The sequence below is a fragment of the Anastrepha obliqua genome, chromosome 1, assembly GCF_027943255.1.
Source record: "Anastrepha obliqua isolate idAnaObli1 chromosome 1, idAnaObli1_1.0, whole genome shotgun sequence".
Taxonomy (NCBI): domain Eukaryota; kingdom Metazoa; phylum Arthropoda; class Insecta; order Diptera; family Tephritidae; genus Anastrepha; species Anastrepha obliqua.
In genome coordinates, this window is record NC_072892.1 from 8,709,142 (window position 1) to 8,731,863 (window position 22,722).

The 22,722-nt window shown below is 40.4% G+C and overlaps 1 protein-coding gene across 3 annotated transcripts in view; it reads left to right on the forward strand.

The window, feature by feature from the left end:
- Window positions 1-22,722, forward strand: part of LOC129248902 (regulating synaptic membrane exocytosis protein 2) — a 168,792-nt gene that overhangs the window by 120,538 nt on the left and 25,532 nt on the right. Inside the window, exons 16-23 of one of the 3 annotated variants that reach the window (XM_054888527.1) lie at window positions 284-515; window positions 582-697; window positions 765-1,105; window positions 2,461-2,778; window positions 2,893-5,546; window positions 10,577-10,699; window positions 14,644-14,649; window positions 18,558-18,738. In XM_054888527.1, the coding sequence (XP_054744502.1) occupies window positions 284-515; window positions 582-697; window positions 765-1,105; window positions 2,461-2,778; window positions 2,893-5,546; window positions 10,577-10,699; window positions 14,644-14,649; window positions 18,558-18,738 (3,971 nt within the window). Of the gene's footprint in view, window positions 1-283; window positions 516-581; window positions 698-764; window positions 1,106-2,460; window positions 5,547-10,576; window positions 10,700-11,305; window positions 11,478-14,643; window positions 14,650-18,557; window positions 18,739-22,722 lie in introns of all 3 variants that reach the window. The other 2 variants (XM_054888520.1, XM_054888516.1) reach the window with 2 other exon arrangements.

Consider the following 22,722-nt stretch of genomic DNA (forward strand, 5'->3'; position numbering starts at 1 on the left):
TTTTAACTTTTTAAGAACTTTTGAAGCAAAGTATTTCCTATTTTTATTACACACATTCGTTTAAGCAAATCAAACCCACCAAACATTTTATTGTATATAAATGAATATACTTAAAAAAGACGAAAATGTTGCCTATTGTGTATCCTCGAGCAAGGCATTTCGCGTGTTCTATTAAAAATAACAGACTGCATTTGAATCTACTTGACATTCGTATTTACTATTCTATTTAATTCTATTCGCATATCTACCACTTTCCGCTTGCCCCAATCTTCGACCTCTGCAGCAGGTGAGCACAGGTTATTTGCGTCGCAATGGCGCCATTACTGGCCCTAGTGGCATGAGCCTCAGCCAGCGCAGTCACTCTGCCGCACCGACTGACAGCTATCACGGTGTGACCGGTAGCGGTCACAGTTACTATCGCAGCAGCAGCCCGAGACGCGGCTCTCTCTCGCCGCCCGACGACCGTTACATAGACTATCCAGTTCTTCCAATACACGCATCTGGCTCAGCGTACGGCCATCCATTGCCAGGTGGCGCAGGTGCGTTAGCAGCCAACGCAGGCGGCGCTGCCTTGGGTGGAGTGGGAGGTGGTGGTGCGGCTGTAATCGGCACAGGTTCTGCGCAGCAGGCACGCTTTCAGTCGCGCTCTGCAACTGCCACGCCGACGGGCTCGCCCAAGAAGCGACAACTGCCACAGGTGAGTAATAGAATTTGGACACTGCTGCTGTTGTCTTTAGCATCGATATTTCGCGCATATTTTTTAGGTGCCGCAAACTTCTCGCAGCGCTATGCTACGTGATCGACTGGGCCAAGAGTTCGATGAGCGTCCGGGCGGCGGACGTTTTGGCCGTCATCGTACACGTCAAATGCACCATCAGGCGACGTATCGTAGCACCGGCATGGGTGGATGGGAGCGCCACTACACTGGGCTTTCAGACAGCGATCTGCACTCGATGGAGACGCGCGTACGACCGCGTCACTCGCTCTCCCCCGACAAAGACTTCATGGGTGAATTCGGAGACTCCGATATGGAATCGGTGGTTAGCGTGACTTCGAGCGCCTTCTCCACACAATCGGAACGGCCGCGCGGCTCACGCGGTCTAAGGTAAGTAGCTGCTGGCTGGCATGTATGCTGAGCAGCTTTTCCTTTGTATCCCACAAAAAGCTTTCGTTTTGGGTTGCTGTGTGTTTGTTGTAAACAGCCGGAAACAAAATTCTGCACCAAAACCAAACCAAGCCAAAGAAAAGAAAAACAAAAACCAAAAAAAAAAAACTAACCAAAACAAATCGTGCCAAATCATGCCAACAAACAAAAATTACAATTCAAATCAGTCGAACAATCAGCCGTTAGATAAACCAAATTAGTTTTGTAATTAGATAAAACCAAAATCAGACACAGATTTTAGCAAAATCAAATCGAAAATTTTATTTTTGTTTTTTAATATGATTTTTTTTACACATTTTTGCGCTATATTGCTTTGAGACAAAAATGAACGAAATTCGAAGTGGTCCCTTCGAATGGAAACGAAATTTTTTCAAACAATTCGAACCGAATGCAACCCTGTCATGTATTTGGGCTTCAAATACATTTTCTAAATATGGCGTCTTTGCTGGAAAACAAACAAAAATTTGTTTTCTTTTCTTTATTATTTTTTACATACCTACATACCTACTCTACTCAACTCAACTCAACTCAACTTAACTCAACTCAACTCAACTTAACTCAACTCAACTCAACTCAACTCAACTCAACTCAACTCAACTCAACTCAACTCAACTCAACTCAATTCAACCCAAAATCTACTCTACTTCACTTCAATGACGCGCGCTAATTTTATGTTGAACTGCTTTACATATGAATGCCAACAATAACAAACTACTCAAACCAACAATTACAATAACAACTAAATATTCTGTAAATTACACGTACATATTTACAACTTTACACAACAAATGAAAACACCTTTTGAATATTTTTACAACTCGAAATGACCAACTGACATGAACCAACAACAACAACAACAACAACAACAAACGAATGAAACACCAAACCATGCACCTAACATCCGTTACTTGGCAATATTAAAATGATGTGCATACTTTTTTTTCTAAAATACTATGCTTATTACCGCAAACTGTACAAAAACAACACCAACAACTACAACCAAATCTACCAAACACAAACAAACAAACAAAAATGTACCCTAAATGATCCTTTATCGATCATTTTGCATGCGCATGCGGATTAAACCAACACCAAAACGAAAACAAATACAAAAACCAAAAACAATTCAAAACGTAAAATTCTAAAAACATCAAATTCAAAACAACTGAAAAATATTTACCAACACATACCTACACGGCCCACTCGTCACAAATTCATACGCGGCTTCACGACCATTCCGTAAACCGAAATTCAAACAAAACAACCAATCAATCGGTCGCTCATGTCATCAAAAGCTTACCGCGCAACTGGCGCACTCTGTACGGTGCCGATCCAATGCCTGGCGCCACCTCCACCACGCTTGCTGGCCACCATGCACCTGCTCGTGGACGTGGATTCTTTGAACGCTATCGCGCCAATACAATTGAGGTCGATGATTGTGATTTTTTACCAACCAGTCTAACCGGGCCGTCATCACTGTATGCCACAATGCAATCGCCGCCGCACCTCAATACCGTCTCACAGCAAATGTTGCTGCTGGAACAGCTGGAGCAACTGCAACAGCTCGCCGAGTTGGCAGCTGCCGATTCGCCTCCGAACACTGCAACACTGGGGGCGGCGTCTAATCCACACAATTTGTTAAGTACAACTGCGACAAATACTCCGCCACACCACTTGTTACCACCACACCGACAATTGCAATTGCAACAACAGCATCTACAAGAACCAATACAACTGCCAAGCCAACTAATAATGACCGACAATAGCGGCAATCTAGTAGTCGACCAGTATATGCTCGATGTGGGCGCCGATCCGGGTCTGCTGTTAATGGAGCCAGCGGGCGTAACAGTGATACCGCCGACTCCGCCACCTACATTACCGCCGCCGCTGCCGCCACCAGCGCACACTGTCAGCACACAACTACAACTGCAACAACAACAACAGCCATCACATTCACAGCCACACCCTCATGCATTTCACCCAAATCAGTATCCGCCCCACATACTGAATTTCACACATTTCCCCGAGTTTTTGACGCATGCTGCCGATTACAGTCCTTTCGTCGAAAAGGTTTTTCACCGTGATAGCTCTCTAGGTTCCAGTAGCCATTATCCATTCTACGATCACATGCAAAACATCACATCGTCAGTAGCAAATTTTTTTCGCCATAGCCCGGGCTCAACACTCACCACACCTACTGCCGCTGCAGTCAATTCACCACATCAGCACGCTCATTCCGTTTCATCGTCGCCCTCATCGTACATAGCCTACGTACGCGATCATTACGACAACACCTGCAGCCACTGCCAAAACGGTAGCCAGCCGGTCGTTCTATCGACCAATGCTGCACTCACTACACCCGGCATTGCCATAGGCGCTTGCGACAATCCATTCTGCATAGCAGAGTCCCATCCTCATCCGCAACATCATCCAGTCTCTTATCCTTATACAACCGAGCAACTTCTACGTAGACCGTCATTGTCCATGTATCAGCCATCATCTGAGCCTTCACTGCCAACTATGGATCCGGCAATATGCGGCGAATGTGTGGATCAGCATTTCGTGAGCGGTTTTACCGCACCGCAAATTGACTTGGGCGCTGTGCCCACCTATCATGTGCACACTCCAACGCCGACGGCGCACAAAAAGGCAAAGTCCTCACTAGCCCCGCCCCCTCAACTGCCCACACAATCGGTGTTGCGTCTTTCGCGACAATTGAGCGAAGATGCGCTTGTGACGGCTGTGCCCATCGCCGAGTCAAAAGCGCATCCTACTTCCATACTTAAAAAGCCGAAAGTGGGCGCACCGACGGGCACTTTAGACCGCCGAAAAATGTTTCATGAGGGTCAGTCACGCTCTTTAGATTACGATGATTTGCATGCAAAAAGTTGGGGCCGCCGGCGCATAAGATACGAAGATGAGGTTTATAACCCTCCACTAGAAGAGCTGTCGCGTCGGTATGGTTCAGAAACGAACATTCGGCAGTCTTATATGGGTGCCAATGTAGACGCTGTCAATCCACTTAGTCACTCGCATTTCCTTGTCACGGACGATAAAATCGTCACCATAACCTACGATTCTGATGTGGGTTGGACACGTCGTGGTGTTGCACCGTCTGTATTCCACGATCCCAGACATCGCTTCGATGGTCGCGAACGTAACCATATGTCCCTTAATTTACAACGTACGAACCAGGAAAAGCTCTATGGAGCCGCACTGCCATACCAAAAGCGACGTCGCAATTTACCGCATCCACCAAGCGCACAAAATGCTCACAATTTCTCGCCTGTGGAAGGCTACGACGACGATCACATGTTAATGGACCCTGCCACACATTCGACTGCTACGCTGCCGCCACATAGTGGCGAACCACCCATGAACGGCACTGGCTCCGCGGAACGACCGGGTCCCATTGGTGAACATCGCGATCAACGCGACCCACGTGACCCACGCGATGCTCGCGATCCGCGCGATCCCAGTCGCTCAGCAGGGCCGGGCTCGTCACCTAGTCAACCACGTCATTCATCAATTGTCTCGAAGCGCAGTAAATCATCGATGGCCACCGGTGGTGGTCATCGCACACGTGTAGAACAGTTACAGCATGAATCGGGCAGTGATCGCAGTAATCTCGTTAGTATAAATGACCAACCCGAATATTTCGAATACGATGATTATGGCGATCCCTACACAGACCCGCACACTAGTCGTAATTATGCAACAACAAATGCAAGTAGTGGTAGTTTTGTTAGTAGTAGTGGTAGGCAAAAAGGGAAAGAAGTTTCATACGGCGCGGAACAACAGACGAAATCTAGTAGTGGGAGTGGTAGTGGTGGTGGTGCTTCTTCTACTGCTGCTGCTGGTAATATCGTCGTCGGTGGTAATATTTCTAATAATGCTTCTTCTTCCTCTTTTGCAAATTCCCATCATGGTGTCGCTAACTCCACATCACCTAAACGTGCCTCATTGAAACATACAAATACAACTAACGACGCTAACCTAAACGTAAACGTTGACGGAACAACAACTACAACAACAACTACCATACAAACAACAACTACATCCACAAACATCACAACCACATCATCGTCGAATACAACCACGGCAACAACAACAACAACAATTGCAACCTTAACAACCTCAACAACAACAAATCCTGCTGCCACAACAACGACAACAACAACGAATATTGGTGATACAACGACGTCCGCTGGTGATGGCGCTACCGCGGATGATGCCGATGCGCCACTCGACGTCATCGATTGGGATGCAATCGACGCCATGTTGGATGACGATTTTAGTGAATACGACAAGGACAAAAATGGTGGTGGTGAGGAAAAGAAGGATGATGCCAACTTCAGCCAAAGTGTAGACGAGAAAGTTGGTAAGATATTGAATTATGTAGATGTGGATGTACTCGTATGCAAACTCAAGTAGTATGCGTATTATTGTATTTGTATGGATTTGTCGATGCATGTGCATGTCGATGCGTGAATTGAGTATTAGATTTCTTACAATTGGTAATGCAAATAACTTTTAATTTGATGAACTTTCAAATATTTGTATTGGCCAGCGAATTATGCGAGTGGTAGAGTTGGGACTTTAGGTGGTTTATAAATGATTAGGCTACAGTGCAAAACCAAAAAGAAAAAATGCTCTTCCCGAAATGCCACTATTTTTATGTGATTCGATAGCCAACCCACGCAAATCAATAAAAAGTATTTTAAATAGTAAATTTTTTTGCTCTAAAACATTTTTAACTTTTTCGATTTTAAAGAGGCAGTCCCTCATATAAGTAACTATGATGATTAATGCAAAAAAAATGGCCCTCAATTCGTACCGTAAACACTTTTTCCTCACAATAAAATTTTAAATATTTTTGCTAAAAAATTAAAGTTTTGTCACAAAAAAATGGGTAAAAAATGAAGGAAAACCCATATTTTTGCTATTTCTTCATATAGAGTAGACAGAGGATTTGAGCCCTGATTTCAGGCAATCCATCAAGCTACTTGATCGTACCGTAAATTCGGTTACAACTTCAAATTAGTGTAAAAATTTAAGCAACGCGTTTTTAGACTTTTTTGTGATTTTTTTGTTGTTGTTTTGTTAATTAATAAATAAAAGTGTGTCTAGACGCTAAAAAATTACTCAAAATGATCTTAGTTCTCAGTGCGAGTTAATACATACACCACTATAGGCTGGGCCAGTGGGATACTACGCAGGACAGGCTTGGTTGGATTCAGATGAAAATGGTACTTCTTATAAAGGACAAAACCCACTATTAAAACATCGACAGCCACTTCACAGTCCCAAAGTCATCACACGGTTTGGTGTTCACTATCAAGCAGTACAATAATTGGACCAAGCAATTTCTGTGGACGGTGTCTCTCATCGGCGCATGTTGAACGATTATTTTCTGCAATTAAAAACAGAACATCCCTCCTTCAGTATATCCACATGGTTTCAGGAAGATGGCGTCATACCGCGCTAGGTCAGAGAGACAATGGCGCTACTGCCACATTTCTTGCCTAACAAACTGATAAGTCGTTTCGGTGATATATTCTGGCCACTTAGGTCGCCCGATCTTATCCATATGGACTTATTTCTATCGCGGACCTCAAAAGTAAAGTCTGTGAAAGAAACCCAGCGATCATCTCAGCACTAAACGAAAATATTGTTTGCAAGGTTAAGGGCATACCGATATCACTTCTCCAGCAAGTGGCACAGAGTATGGATGCTAGATTGTAAGAATGTATCCGGCGTTAGAGGAAATTTTAATTTTTCAAAAATAAAATTCGCACTTGTCTTCTTTGTAATAGTTATTGAAATAAAGTTTTATCGGAATTGCTACCTCTGAGACTATCATCTGTCGACTCTGTGAAGCGGGCACTAAAATTGCAGAACACATTATTTGTGAAAGTCCTGCACTGGGCAGAAAAGGCTAGATCACCTTGGTGGTATTGCTCTGCATTCATATAAATTATGGAGGAATGAACCCCAACCGAACCTTTTCAAAAAACCTGGTGACATGGACGTCTCTCTATCAACTGAGCTACAAAAATTTCGCCACGAACTACGTTTTGCCCTTTTAAACGCACTTTTATAGATTCTGAAGCTATCTTTATGACGTTCCCAATCGTTTACCAGAAAAGTTACTTTAGCCCGGTTAAATAATGTGTTACAGTCTTTCCTAAGCGTATTTGGGTGATTTCATTTTCCTATGCCGTGGATAAAAGGGCCGGTCGCACGAAGCGCCTTGTTGTAGCTGCTGGTGAATTTTTCTACTACTTGCTTGAGACTGGTACCATTGCGATATCTAAAACCTCTTTCCTTCCTCTAGTGACAGAAGTGAGTTCCTCACCTATGCTACAAATAAGTAACCTGTTCCCAGGATAAATTCTGCAAGTAATTCACCCCTTTAAAATACCCAGATACCCTCTGCAATATAATGCAAAATGCTCTGAGCGATGTAAGCCGGTGGGCTATATCGAGTGATCTTGGGGTAAATCCCAACAAAACAGAACTAATCATTTTTACCAGAAAACAAAGGCAATTTGGTTAGAAGCAAGCTACCTAGGACTAGTATTAGATAGGAAGCTCTCTTGGTAACAAACGATTAATGATAGAGTAACAAAAGCAGCCACAGCACTCTATGCATGCAAAAGAATTGTGGGAGCAAAATGGGGCCTAACGGCAAAAATAGTACACTGGCTATATACAACAGTGGGAAGACCTATAATGACATACAGTGTCTTAGTTTGTTAGCCAACACTTGAGAAAAGAACAACAGTAAAACCCTTAGAAATTATTCAAAGGGGTGCTAGTCTCTGCATAAGCGGGGCACTAAAGACTACGCCTACGGTAGCGATGAATATCATGCTGCACTTATTACCGATTGAGGCCTACAGCAAACAGCTGGCGTCGAAATCGGTACTTAGGTTAAGAGAATCTTTAGCGAATCTAGCGAGATTGGGTACCACATTACCGACCCAACCAGACAAAGCGAACATACCTATACCTTTATCAACTTGTAAGATGCTTATAGACAAACACACTATCAGAGCTGCCAACAGGCTATGGGCCCAGTTCCTGACCTATGTAACTAGTAGAATGACTTGGCCGGAATGGAATATGGCCCGCACAAATCGAATGCTGAAACTAAGCAGGAAAAATATGAGAAATCTTCTCGGGGTCCTAACAGGGCATTGTCTGATTGGCAGGCTTGCCAGCAGACTGGGAGCGCCCTATAACGACTGTTCCAGAAGCTCTAACCACATTGAAGAAGAAGAGACTATACAACACTTTCTATGCGGGTGCATGGCTCTGGATGGAAGAAGGTTCAATATTTTAGGAAAAAGTTCCCCGAATAACTTGGCAGAAGTAGCCAATATAAAAATAACAAGCCTTGTTAGATATCTTAATGCAACAGGTTGGTTCAATGAGCACAATGTAGAGTGAGGAGAGGGGACAGCCCTGGTGGTATCATAATAGGCCTGCAGCAGGCCTAGGTGTGTCAACCGACAACCACTATACTTACCTTCCTTCACCCTTTTCATTAATATCGCTACTTCCCCACAAGGAGTGGTGAGCGTTAGCATTGCATCCCACAATCAGCCCAACCTAATTTTTTTTTTTTTCTAAATTTGTTGCGGTAATTCAACGTGATCATGTGCGAGATAGGCGGACGCCTCTCAATAACTAGAAGTGCTGAGCACAAGGCAAGCTACCATATTAGTTCGTTGTACTCTTCATAGAGACATTTAACCCCTGTCAGCCTCTCCGAATCAGAGGGGTAGTAATTCTCTAGCATGGGATCCGCAAAAAAATCAACAACATTACGAGTACTTTGCTGTAATGCGTGGTATTTTAGATGAGATGCGCGAAATAATGAGAGGGTATCCAAATAGTTAGATTTTTTAAAAAAAGAAGAAAAGTTAGTTTAGGTTAGTGTGATAAAGGACGATGAAATAAAGAGGGGTAGAAGAGTTGTTTGCAAAACCAAAACAAACTTCTGAAATGAAGTGAGCTCATCAAGTAATACTGTTAGACTTTACTGTCAATTGAGAACCGAGTAGCGGTGCCACGATATGGATTCTGTATTTTCTCAACCCTATTTTCAATTAAACTCTGGGGTATATTTTTGAGTAGTTACATATGTATATGAGAATGAAATGAAATATTGTCTTAAATGTATCAGTTAAATTATTATAAAAAATTAAAATTACGGGTGGGCCATGTAGCGTTTGCTTTTTGAACCACCTATTTTTTTGAGAATGGTAACACAAATGACATGTCAAATGTGTTCATAATTTACTTAAAGGTTTAACATTTTCGAAATGGGACGCTATACGCTTGAACCAAATTAGGAAATATTGAAAACCTATTTCCAAAGTGGTGAGTCTTCTTCTTCTTCCGCGGTTACAGTAAATGGCGAGTGTTACCGTGACATGCTCAACGAGTTTTTGTTTCCAAAAATTGAAGAGGATGACATGGACGACATTTGGTTTCAACAGGACGGTGCAACTTGTCACACTGCCAAAGTTACACTCGAACTTTTGGCTACCGTTTTTGAATTCCAATATCCATTGGCCGCCTCGGAGCTGTGATTTAAGGCCGTTGAACTATTTTTTGTGGGGAGCCGTTAAGGACAAATGCTATGCAAACCATCTAGAGACGATTGATGCTTTACAACACGAAATCGAAGTTGCCATTCATGAAATTGGAGCCCAAGCAATCGAAAATGTGCTTAAGAATTGGGTTGATCGAATGGCCTACTGTAAAGCCAGTCGTGGCAGTCATTTGAACAATATTAATTTTCATTCATAAATGAAAATGTTCGATCTTCAAAATAAAAAAAAAATTTGAAAAAATATTGAGTAGTTTTTTTTTATAGCCGATTCCAAAAGCAAATTTTACATGGCCCACCCTATATAAAGGGTGGTTAAGTTTCAAGGGCCGATGTTGATTTTGAATAAAATACAATTTTGTTAGGAAATTATTGTCATTTCTCTTTATTATGATAATATTGGTATGGTTCATTTACGTATGGAACAAAATGTTGGTCAAATGGCCGCCGTGGCCTCGACGGCACACCTCCATCCGGTCCAAATTTTCGATGACACTGAGGCATAATTGAGGTTCTATGCCGTTAATGTGCCGAATTATCTCATCCTTTAGCTCTTGAATTGTTGCTGGCTTATCGAAGTACACCTTTTCTTTCAAATAGCCCCAAAGGAAGAAGTCCAACGGTGTCACTGACGTTTAGGTGTGGTTCACATTCAACATCGGCCCTTGAAATTTAACCACCCTTTATTAGAAATTATATTGTACTTCATATTAATAAATGTATATTAGATAAAGCAAAATACAATTGTGATTTTGACTACATACATACATATATGAATTTCCATTTAGATGGCAGCTTATCCGATACTGCAACGGACCGAAAAAAGGGCGCTGTGGAGCAAGAACGTTCGCCTAAAGGCGGCAGCGGTATGGGTAAAAAATCGAACTCCACCTCGCAGTTATCAGCCACAGGTAAGCGCACGCCCAGTTTACAGTTTCAACGCTTAATTCTTTTTTGAAGTTCTTACTGCAATTTAGTTACATTCTACATCCATACTAATCACTCAGTTAATCTCGAGAATGCTTACCATTCAAATACCGAGTAGTACGACACTCCAAGTAGGAGAATATTTGAGGAAAATTTTTAACATAAATATGAAAAAAAAGAAAAAAGTTTTTTTATGGCCAATCGTTTGATTAACGCAATGATTATTTTATATTAAATATTTCGTTTTTTTTCCTTTTGTAGTTGTATTTCCAACGAATTGTGTTTTTTATTGGAATTATTCTTTTTTTTAGATCATTAGCTTTTTTTTAATTCAAAAACACTGTCATTATATATGTCAACATACTCTCGCTCGTACACCTTCAAGTGTAAATATTACTTTTGTATGTACTTGAGTGCCGCATTTGAAAAAAAACAAATTCACATAATTAGTTAACTTTTTTGAAAAAGCTCACCCCACAACCATTAACAAAAAGCAAAAAAAAAAACAAAAAAAAAATTGTAAAAACAGAAGAAACAGCCAGTATCATATTATCAATTATCAATATAAATATGTATGTACATATATAAAGGTCGTAAAAGACGTATGGGCTTTGGAAAGAAGGGTAAGAACTCATTTACGGTGCATCGAAGTGAAGAAGTTCTGCCAGGTGAGATACGTGGGGCGCTGTCGCGCGGGTCGTCATCTGAGGCCGATGGTGGCGAGGCATTGGCTGATGTCGGAGCCGGCACTGGTGGGGACAGGTTCGCAAAACTCAATTGCTATTTTCGTTCTATCTATCTCTCTCTCTCTCTATATATATCTAACTCTCTTTAGCTATCTTTTTATTTGCATTTCGATTTATTCGAATTAATTCATTTTTTAACTATTTTGATTAAAGATAATTTACATAATTTTGTTTTTATACTCATTTAGTTGTAATATATTGTCGAAAGTAAATACGAAAGTGCTTTCGTAAAGATGATAAACATTAAAAGAAAACAAACAAAAAAAAAAACAAAAAACCAACACGAAATCATTCACAAATTATTACATAAATTTAAGCTTTCTCCCCTTGTACTACACAATCTTTACTCAAATCTGCGTTAATGCTTAGGAATCGAAAACAAAAAACTTTGGAACTTCAAAGCTTTACAAAACATAACACTTTTTTATTGTAAATATCAAGATGTGTTTGTATGTCAGTATGTATGTACATAATAAGCTTTCCAGCTGCCCTACAAAAGCTTGGCATGGCAGATTCATAACTCTTGCGGATGTGGCGCAGCTACTCAATCTTACTTACTCTACATATCACTTCAAACCTACCATCACTCGAATTACCTGTACAAATGTCCAACGCCAAAACCCCAACAACTCAGCACGTGCAAAATGAAAGCTATAAGCGAGCGAAAACGGAAAGCTCAGCTCAACTTGTGCTACTCTGATCACCTAAATAATTTGAAACTTATACTCGTACAACCTACAAAACGTCCAAAGTCGATACGTATTTTTAGGCTTTTCCTGCTACCAAAAATGGCAAACAGATAATAATTCGTTTCAACGCGAAAGCTTTTCACATCTTAGTTTTACACCATAGCCGCAGAGAGGGCCATGTAAGCGGAGAGTTGCTGAAAAGCTTTCGCCGGATTTGAATCGAAGCTACTACTGTAACTTACGCTTCATTCTCTTATTAAGCTTTCATAATGTGATTAGCTCTAGTTGCATTCCAACATTTGCTCATTTTCGATTCATAATTTTGATAAGAAAATTAAAAAAAAAAAACAAAAAATTGCTTTCATATTTTTAGTAAAATGCTGTAGCTGGTAGAATAGTTAATTAATGAAGCGTGCGTTTTGCCATTCAAATTTTACTCGCATTTCTTTACTAAAAAAACGGTCTTGCTATGTTTACCAAGTAACATGAGTTAACAATATTTTTTTCATTTATAACAAACATTTTAGTGAATTGATTCATACTAACATTAAGTCTGCATTTAAATTAGTTGAAGAGTTTGCATGCTTTTAACGCTTTACAAACAAACATAACCTTAAAACGTAAATGAATAAAACAAAACAAAAAAAAAAAAACTTTCAGCATTTAAATTTCAAGCATTAAGGCACTATTTATAATTAAGATGGACACGGTAAGCGCGCTTTGAATTAAGCTTAAAGTCAACTTGCAGCCAACTTTCACCAAAAGCTCCGAGCTTTCATCACAAATGGCATGAAAGCTTCAACCTGAGTACAAAAAAAATTGAAATTATAATATATTAAAACTTACAATATAATCTGCGACTACGAAAATATTTGATTTAATGCTAGACTTTGTCAGTCACAAAGTGTACCGCAAATTGAAGTCTGGCGTTGCACATACAAACTCACATGTAATTATGTGTAAAAGCACAAATTTCGAGCAATTTCCCAGCTGCTCTAATCCAGTGAAACCCCCAACGCGCAGTTTCATTCGACCAATTCAATAAATTCGTTCACTACAGACACTGCGCTTAAAATTTGAAATTTGAATAGGGCGAGCCAAGGCGCACCAAGAGATTTGGTGGCTCCCAAAACACTCAGGCTAAAAAGCCCATTGTATTTAGTGCTCTGGAAAGAGGGTAGATAGTCAAGGAGGGAAGGAGAAAAGTATCAAGGAAGACACTGCGCTTACTGCAGTATACGGCAAAGGACTACAGCCATCGTTTTATCGATTTGATGAAATTCGAAATACCTGCATGTGTTTCAATCTCACTTTCTCGAAGCAGAATCCCAAAAAATGAAAAGTTGCAAAATCGTGAAATGAAAAAGGAAACTAAAGTGATTGAAAGAGGGATTAAAGCCCAGGAAAACTATTATTATTTTTGGTATTATTATTATTATTTTTAAATCAACAAAGTATGTAGGTAGTTAGAAGTGGCAGTCGCTCTTTAAATCAACTCATTTAGGCCGGTGCCGACCATTGTGACACTACAGCAGCAGTTTAACTGCTACATTTTATTTCAACTGCAGACTTACTAATATGGCTGACACTTATATCCCTAAGGTCATCAGTATCATTCAAGAACATTGAGCCAAAGCATTTAAACCTAGTGGCATGCCACGCAGGACAGTGATGAAGAAGATATCTGACAGACTCTTCCTCATTGTTGCAGCTTCGGCAATAGTCGAAATGAGGTGCATTCAATGTTTGAGCTTGTCGACCTAGGAGACAGTGGCCTGTGGTCAAAGCAACTAACACAGAGACGTTTTTCCTTGACCGTTTAAGTAGCGCCTGACGTCCCTTTCCGGGCAAATTCTTTTTGTGCCGTTACATGTCAGACTATCAACCCAACTCGTATTGGGTGCAGGGACACTGCTAGTTGTGCCACGCAGCTTGTAGGTTGAGAGGGGTATAACTACCATCTCCATACCAAGAGTGAGGCGAGCGGTAGTGCCTTCTCTCGCTCCTTTGTCTAACAAATGTCATTATACCCATATCAAATGGGTGCAGAAGTATTCCGCCATCTCGTTAAGAGATGCCCGTCATTTGCGAGCAATGATGGAATTAATGAAAGCCACACCAATCCCCGCTTGGCTATCAAAATAAAAATGGGTTTCTATAAAGGTAGTCACATTTTTGCCTAGGTACGGTTAAATGGCTGCCCTAACTTGGGATCCACTTGGACAAATATTTAAAATGCGTCCGTTGTGATACCATACAGGGGAAAGGCGAAAGTAGAAGGGAAGGAAGAAGCAGATTGGTGATTAAAGGATGATGATCATGCATTTACGACGACGCCGACGGTGGCTGATTTACGTTCGTGATTAGCCGCAACAAGCTACTGACGCTCTTCAACAGATGTATGATATTTAAACCCGATATATCTGCAGATGTAGCGAAAAAATGAGAGTCCAGATGTCGAAATCTTTGCCAGCCGAGAGTAGGGCAACTGAGAAGAAGGTGTTGAGCTGATTCCACCACTCCTCAAAACAGCTTCTGCAGAACGGGCTTGAGGCAATCCCAAGACTAGGATACAAGGTAAGGATACCCACCAAACTCAAGAGCTGGTGCTTTATTAGCCTTAGGAGTTCCCTCGATCGTCTTCGATCCCCTCGTGGCCAGAAGGATCTCTCGACCTTGCACCTTTGCGCACTAGCCCAGCGCTCGCTGAGTTGACTCGAAGCCCATTTTTCAAGGAGCAGACCACAGGCTCTTAAGAGAACCCCAATCCTCTCATTTCGTGGCAAAACCGTCTAAAAAGTTCCCTGTCTAGCCAGCTCGTCAGCCCAGCAGTTTCCCTCTATGCCGCTGTGAGCGGGAACCCAAATGAGTCTGATGCATTTTTGCCTAACCAGACAGCTAACTCATTAATGGCTAGAGTTTCAGGAAGAGGAGTCAGAACGCCTACCTTTGGTTTTTTACACCAATGATATTTGTGGAGTTTTTGGTTAAAACAGTGTTCACAATATGAGCCGTGTGAGACAGTGCGTTATCATGGTGCAAAATCCATGAGGTTTCTATCCACAAATTAGGCCGTTTCCTACGCACTTTCTCTCTCAAACGTCGCATAACTTCTAAATAATATTCTTTATCTTCCGTAGAACCGATTGGAATGAATTCCGAGCGCACAACATCTTGATAATCAAAGAAAACGAGTAGCATGGGTTTGGGCTCATGTGGATAGTGCCATTTCGCCGCCTGTTTACTGGTTTACATGTCAAACTCATATACCCACGTCTCATTACCTGTTATGATGCGCTGGGTAAACGTTGGGTCCGAATTCACTTGCTCAAAAGCATGTCTTCAGCCACCTTTTTCCGATGAATTTTTTGAAAGAAATGCAACTCTCTTGCAACGAGTTGAGCAGCCACACGTCTCATGCCTAATTGATGGTGTAAAATGTTGCGAATTGATTCATGCGACACGCTAAGGTCACGAGCTACCTCCCTCACACTTAAATGGTAGTTTTCCAGCACCATTTCCTTGACTTTGTCAACGTTTGACGCTTTCATCCGTTAAAGACATTGATAGGCGACCAGATCGGGGCAAATCTTCCACGATTTCTCAGCCACCTGCAAAAGCACACTCGTCATCGGCTTGCTGCAACATTTTCAACGATTCAGCACACGAAATCCCATTCAAAACACAAAATTTAAGACAAATTCTTTGTTCGATATTTTTATCCGTAGTGAAAATCGCAGAGCACACCTGCAGTTGACTGATATATATGATATATTGAAAAGCCAAAAACAAGCTAATTGACAGATCAGGCTCAAACTCTGCGACACGATAGAGGACAATTGCACCAAAATTTCACCAACGCGCGCTTTTTAAATGAACAATTCCCGATATTTTTTTGACAGAATTTAAATGTGTCATATGTTAATGAGAAGTCATTGCTTTACCGTATTTACTCAAAATCAGAAACACTCACCAGATACGACTGGCTCGTTCGCATAAATTGGGTTGACTGAATATCTCTTCTCTGAAATTTCAAGTCAAATTGAAAAACTTTAAAAAATAATTAAAAATAATGGCACAAGCTGGAAAGTCGAGGAAAGAGACAAGCAAAATAATTTATCCTCTTAAGCTCTCAAATCAGGCCTTATCATTATCTAAGATTAGTAAAAGCAAACGTCTGTTGTTTTTGCGAACTGGGCGATGATGCACGGCTTCATGTCAAATTTCTCGTGCAACTTATCACATCTCAGCTGGCGATTCCACGGTTCTCTCGCCATAAATATGTATTTTTTGCGTATACCTCATTTAAATCATTGTAAATAATTAAATAGTTCAAATAAAAATATATTTACTTACGTCTTTGGCAATGTTCTCAAGCTTTTGCGAGCACCGCGAACGCAATAATTTGCTTCGCGAATACCCTAAAGTATAGTTTAAGTTCGCATTTCACTTGAAACGGCTGCCAAATTCCATAGAAACTGCATGCCGTGAAAAATGCATGAAATATCGTGTATATGTCATGGCAAAGTAGGGCTCAGTTCACGCCGTAAAAATATCGCCAGCTACAAGTTTTCCACCTATTAAATATGCTTGTCATTTAAAATTGACCGACAGTTCGTTTGCAAGTGAAGTGCCTGAGTTCGAATACTCAGAAAACATCGCACTTTTACGATAAACGTCTTCGCAAATAGTGTAGGTAAATCTTCTTTGCAACTTTTGGTTGTCAATATATGTGTGTAAATTTTTTTTTTTAATATTTCTTATCAAAATGAGCAAATTGCTTCTGGGGCGCTACCCATAAATTTGACGCTTCTTCGCATTTCACAATCAATGTTGCAAGCAACATTTCACGGCGAGCCAGCTGCTTGTTTCTGGCAACATTTCACGGCGAGCCAGGTGCTTGTTGCTAGCAACATTTAATGGCGAGCCAGGTGCTTGTTGCTGGCAACATTTCACGGCTGTTAAGTTAGTTCTTGCGTTTATACGAAAAGGCTGAAATGGAAATTTTCTTTTACTGTCGCTTTCGAACTAATGTTTTATTCGCATGTAGTGCCTAAAAGTAGGCAATAAATAATTTCAGTAAATTAGTGTTTCACGCAATTCCCCTCGAGGAACAAGAGGTGATTTGCTATCTTAGTCCATAAATATTTACATCTATACATCACTGGATTAGTGGCGCTAGACACAAAACAGTGCAATTTTATGCTCTTAACTTGCAATTTTGTGCTCTTGACTTGGTACTCTTACACGCGGCTCAGTATCCTTCTCTACGGCTTCGCGCTTCCATACACTAAAAAAAGGGTTTTTGCATGCTTTCAAGACTTATTGAAACTCTAATGTTTATCATCTCTTACTATTGCAAATTTTTACCAAGTATACTAAGAAATGTTACCGTAGTGTATATGCAGGGAGACATAGAAGGACGTCATCTCGTACTCACGCACACTTTTCCACACAACTCCAACAACATTAACTTGTTCATATACACACACATAAGTAGGTGTGACCTTAGAGTAAAAATGTTGGTAGCGCAAATTAGAAAACAAAAACTGAAATTGGCAGCAAAAAAGTATGGAGCAAAAATATACACAAAATTTGGTACTAAATTATTTGGCTTTAATGTGCTAAGGTTATGCCGCATAAATTTTTTTCGACTGACACATCCTCAAGCAAACCAAAAAAAAAAAACTAACTCAGGTTGTTTCTAAACATTTGCGATTATGTGCGTATCTATTTTTATATTAAAACTTATAAACATAGTTAAGCGTTACATTGTTATTGAATATTTACTACTCACAACTTCCGAATAATAACTCAACTAATACCTTTTAAGTGCTTATTTCTCATCAACTGTATTATCCAATAACGAATATCAAACTTTGCCATAGACTGCAAATGTAAGAATTCTCAATTTTTCTGTTATTCAGCTGCTTTGCATTCTTAAGTTTGCGCTAATAATTGTACCAGTAATTTCATTTTTTATTTTATCTTGTGATATTTTTCTTTCTGGTTTCCACTTGTTTGCATTTCTTTTGTAAAGTTATTTTCATTTTCTGTTCAGTTCTCTGTCGATTACATGTACGAAATGGCAGTGTGTGTACAGAAAAAATGCGTTCTCGCCTAAATGTATGCATAGTTATGTGCAAAGTGATCCTGCACAGGAGCTTGCTTGCAATTGGGAAGCTCATTTATTTTCAGCTGTACAGTGCCTTGTAAATATTTTTTAATGGCAACGTCCGAAGAAACAAATAAAGTTCCCCAAAACATAAAGATTGCGAAATACTACGAGAGAAGAATTTAAGGCAGTTTTTTTTTTTAACGGCACATACCTACATTTGCATTATACTCCATACATGTCTAATCACTGTTATCCATTCAATGTCTTCCTGCCAATCCCAATTCTGCAGACCAATACATGGCTCAATACACAACAGCCGGAGCTTCCAACTCATCTCATCAACATCATCTTCGCCAATCGCGCGGTTCTGCCGGCAGTATTCAACGCTCTGTGGAGGTGCCGCCAACATCATCGGCCACCCATTATCGCACCGGCAGCGTACACTCCATCTCCAGCTCCGAGGGTTCATCGTAAGTGCAAGTGCTGCCACGTTTACCGCGTGACATGCACGCAATCGATACAGATACAGAAAAAAATGAGAATATTTACAAGCAAAATCTCTAGTGTGTAGTTGCATCTCGCTGTAAACACATTTCTCTGACTACAGGCTACACCCAACTCTTTTTGTACGAATGAAAATTTCACAGTCTTATTATTATTTCTTTTTTTTTCAAATCGGGTTCAATATCGTAAATATCAGTTGAGTGCGACCATTTTTTTCTTTGAATCAAAACGTCACATAGGAAATTAAAGGCTTCCCAACGTTTCAGTTAGTACTCCACCCAGAAGCAGCGGTAAAATCAAAATGAATACAAGGTTGCGCATTTTAAAGTGAAATAATGAGCGTAACTTTGCCGTGACGTAATTGCAGAAGATATATATGATATGTAGATACATAGATATATATATATATATATATAACTACGCAGAGAACGTCAAAGTAGCGAGGATTTGTAAACAAAAATTAAAAGTTAGGTTAGGCTAATAAGAAGAAGAAAGCTAATAAAAATTAAAATAAAAAAGGCGTTGGTTACCACAAAATTACGTCAGCTAAACAGCGCCGTCGAATTAATTGGCTGCACGACTGCATGCGCGAAATTCTGTATCTGTCTGTTTGCCAAATTTCTTTTAGACAATATCGCAGTAACTATTCGAGAGGCAAACGAATGCAAGAGGTTTTTAGAACATACATCGCAACTCCGCAGAAGGCGACTATCCAGTGAATTGTAACTACCAGCATGTATAATAAAACAGGTAGCAGTTAAGAGAGGGTAATGAAGGCTCTGCAAACGACAAGACGCGTACGATAAAATTAACTTACAGTCTGTGTAGTAACGGGTGGTTAAGTTTCAAGGGCCGGTGTTGATTTTGAATAAAATACAATTTTTTTAAGAAATTATTGTCATTTCTCTTTACTATGTTAATATTGGTATAGCTCAATTACGTACAGAACAAAATATCGGTCATATGGCCGCCGCGACCTCGGCGGCATACCTCCATCCGATGGTCCAAATTTTCGATGACGCTGAGGCGAAATTGAGGTTCTATGCCGTTAATGTGCAGAATTATCTCATCCTTTAGATCTTGAATTGTTGCTGGCGTATCGACGCACACCTTTTCTTTCAAATAACCTCAAAGAAAGAAGTCCAACGGTGTCGTTGATGTTTAGGTGTGGTTCACATTCAACATCGACCCTTGAAATTTAACGACCCTTTAGAAGCCAGACCGGCCCGATTCAAGCTTAGAGCTCCGTTATAAAGAAATTTAAATGAATTGATAACCCAAATAAACGTATTCTTTTTGTAATACACCCGGTGCAATCTGTTAGTTTTTGAGAAACTTAGCAAGCGTACGTTGTTTTCACAAAAATGTTCCGTGCAGATGCAGCAAATTCTTTGAAGAAGTCGAAGACGTTCATAAATAACTGGGTGCAATGGTATGCCACAGGTAAAAACGTTGACGACTTCCTTGTACGGGATCCAAAAAAAATGTCCTCCAAAGTAAGATCAGAAGCAAGATTTGTTTGTGGCAAAACCGAACTTATCGTTGTATGAAGCTCAAGCACTTTGAAGAAAAAGTGGTGCTAATATATCCAATGACACGATTCGATGACGTTTATGTGCAGAAGACCTCAAGTTCCGGAGCGCATTAATAAAACCGTTACTCTCATTACGCAAAGCAAAGTCCAAAGTAAACAAGACTGGCGTCATAAAAGTGTTTTTAATGGCACCATCTTTTTAATGAATTCCAGTAAAAGCTTGGTGATATTAAGTTCAGTGGAAGCGAAGTTATTGCGTCTAAAGTATGTTTGTGACATCGGCACAAAGAGATATTATCGAACAAAGAGCTATTATCAAATTTTGTTTTAAAATCGGTAAAACGTTTACCGAAACATTTGAATTGATAGAAAAAGTTTATGACGCTGATTGTCTATCTCGTGGCAGAGTTCATGAGTGGTTTACACGTTTCAGAGATGGTTGTGAGGACATAAATGGGAATAAACATACGGGCCGTCCAAAATCAGTAATCACCGAAAACTCCACGGAACTGTTCGCAAATTTATTAAAAATGAACCGAAATCATCGTTGAAATTCAAGGAATCGGAGTTGAATATCTCCAAAGCATCGACTTATCGCATTTTAACTGATCATTTGGGATTACGAAAGGTCTGCCCACGTTTCATTCCGCACAAGTTAACTAAGGACCAAAAATTGCTCAGAATTCTACATTCGAAAGACCTCATTAAAGAGGCGAGAAAAGACGAGAACTTCCTTTACAACGTTGTAACTGGTAAAGAAACGTGGTGTTTCCTACATGAACCTAAACCTTGTCCACAAGGAGTTCGTGCCAACGGGCCAAACCGTCAATGCATTTTTCTATCTCGGTGTCCTGAAGCGTTTGTTGCATCGCATTCGTCGAATTCGCCCTGAATACCGGGAAGGAGGAAGCTGACGCTTATTGCATGAAGATGCACCATCTCATCGATCTACTCTTGAGACAGATTTCTTTGAATTTGACACTCTAAAACACGGGTTTCTTTTTCACTCATTTAATAAAAAAATACGAAATAATGATACGATTCTAGTACGGGCGATAGGCATTGAAGTTGAAGTTTTTTGAAAACACTAAGAAAAAAGTAGTTTTGAGATAATTGAGTTTAAAGTTTTGAGAGTAGATAATGCGACCCTTGATGCCGCCTAGTGTCGAATCTGACTCTACCTGCTAAAACGGCTGTAGAATTGAAAATAATGGAAATATCTTTCCAAAAATCTGGCAGTATATTTCTTAAAGCCTATACTTTCCAAATATCAAAAAAAAAAACAATTTTTTGATAATTCTAGACCACCGGGACCCCTTAAGCAAAATTTCAAGAAAAACAAACTTGGGCAGCCGAACAGTTATCAAGTCAAATTCGACTTATTTGGAGCCGTTTACCTCCACAACTTGCCCAGAAATTAAAATAAAGTATGACACGAAAATGTGAAACCACTATTATAGCTGATGGTTTGGTTGGTTGGTTAAAGTGGTGATTCTTCCAGAATCCAACTAGCACTTCCGCATCATTTTGTTGCCACATCCCCGCTACCAACTTGTTTAACGGTTATTTACAGCATGACTATATCCAGTCTGTGCGGTTTAAGAACCTTATTAGGTTGTTGATGTGTAAGCCAGACAGTTGTTCGAGACTCTCGAACAGCGGTTGGCTCAGGGTTAACATTCTGTCCTTCCATAGGGTAGGACATTCACAGAGGAAATGGAAGATTGCTTCCTTTTTCTTCGGTTGTTTACAACTACGACAGTATGTATTGTGAGGGATACCCATTTTGACTGCTTGCTCTCCGATAGACCAAAAGCCAGTTATGTCTGCCGTTAGTCTCCAGGCGTCCCGTCGTTTCATGCTTATTAAGGTTGTAGGTAGGCCATAACGTTCTGATAACCACTTTAGAGGTTATTGTAGCCGAACCCAGTGCCTGGATTGCAGTTTGACTATCGGAAAGAATAGCGATATTGCCCTTAAAAGAGAAATCTGCGATTAGTAGGCTACAGGCGCTCTCCTACTAGGCGGACTGTAAGCAGTTAAATGTACACTAAACAAATTTTGTTTATAAATGGTTTCGTTTGTCAAAATATTTGACACTTGTGAACTAGATAGCCTTTTTTTATTGACGGAAGAGAAAAACGATGCCAGACTTGATGAACAAATTACTATCATCATCAGTTTCTTTAATACCATCACCGTCAAAAGGTATGCATCATCATCATAAATTCCTGGAGTTCCTGTGTGGAACGTAGGGCAACTTGTGGTTTTGGTAATCTAAGGAGTTTAAGGTGAGGTTAGGGGTAATCCCCTAACTGCATCCGATCCTGGAAGTGGTGCTGCCAGCTAATCATCCAGACAGGTATCCAGTTATCTGGATAGGGGCAGCATTTACTCTTCTGTGTTTGGCGATAAG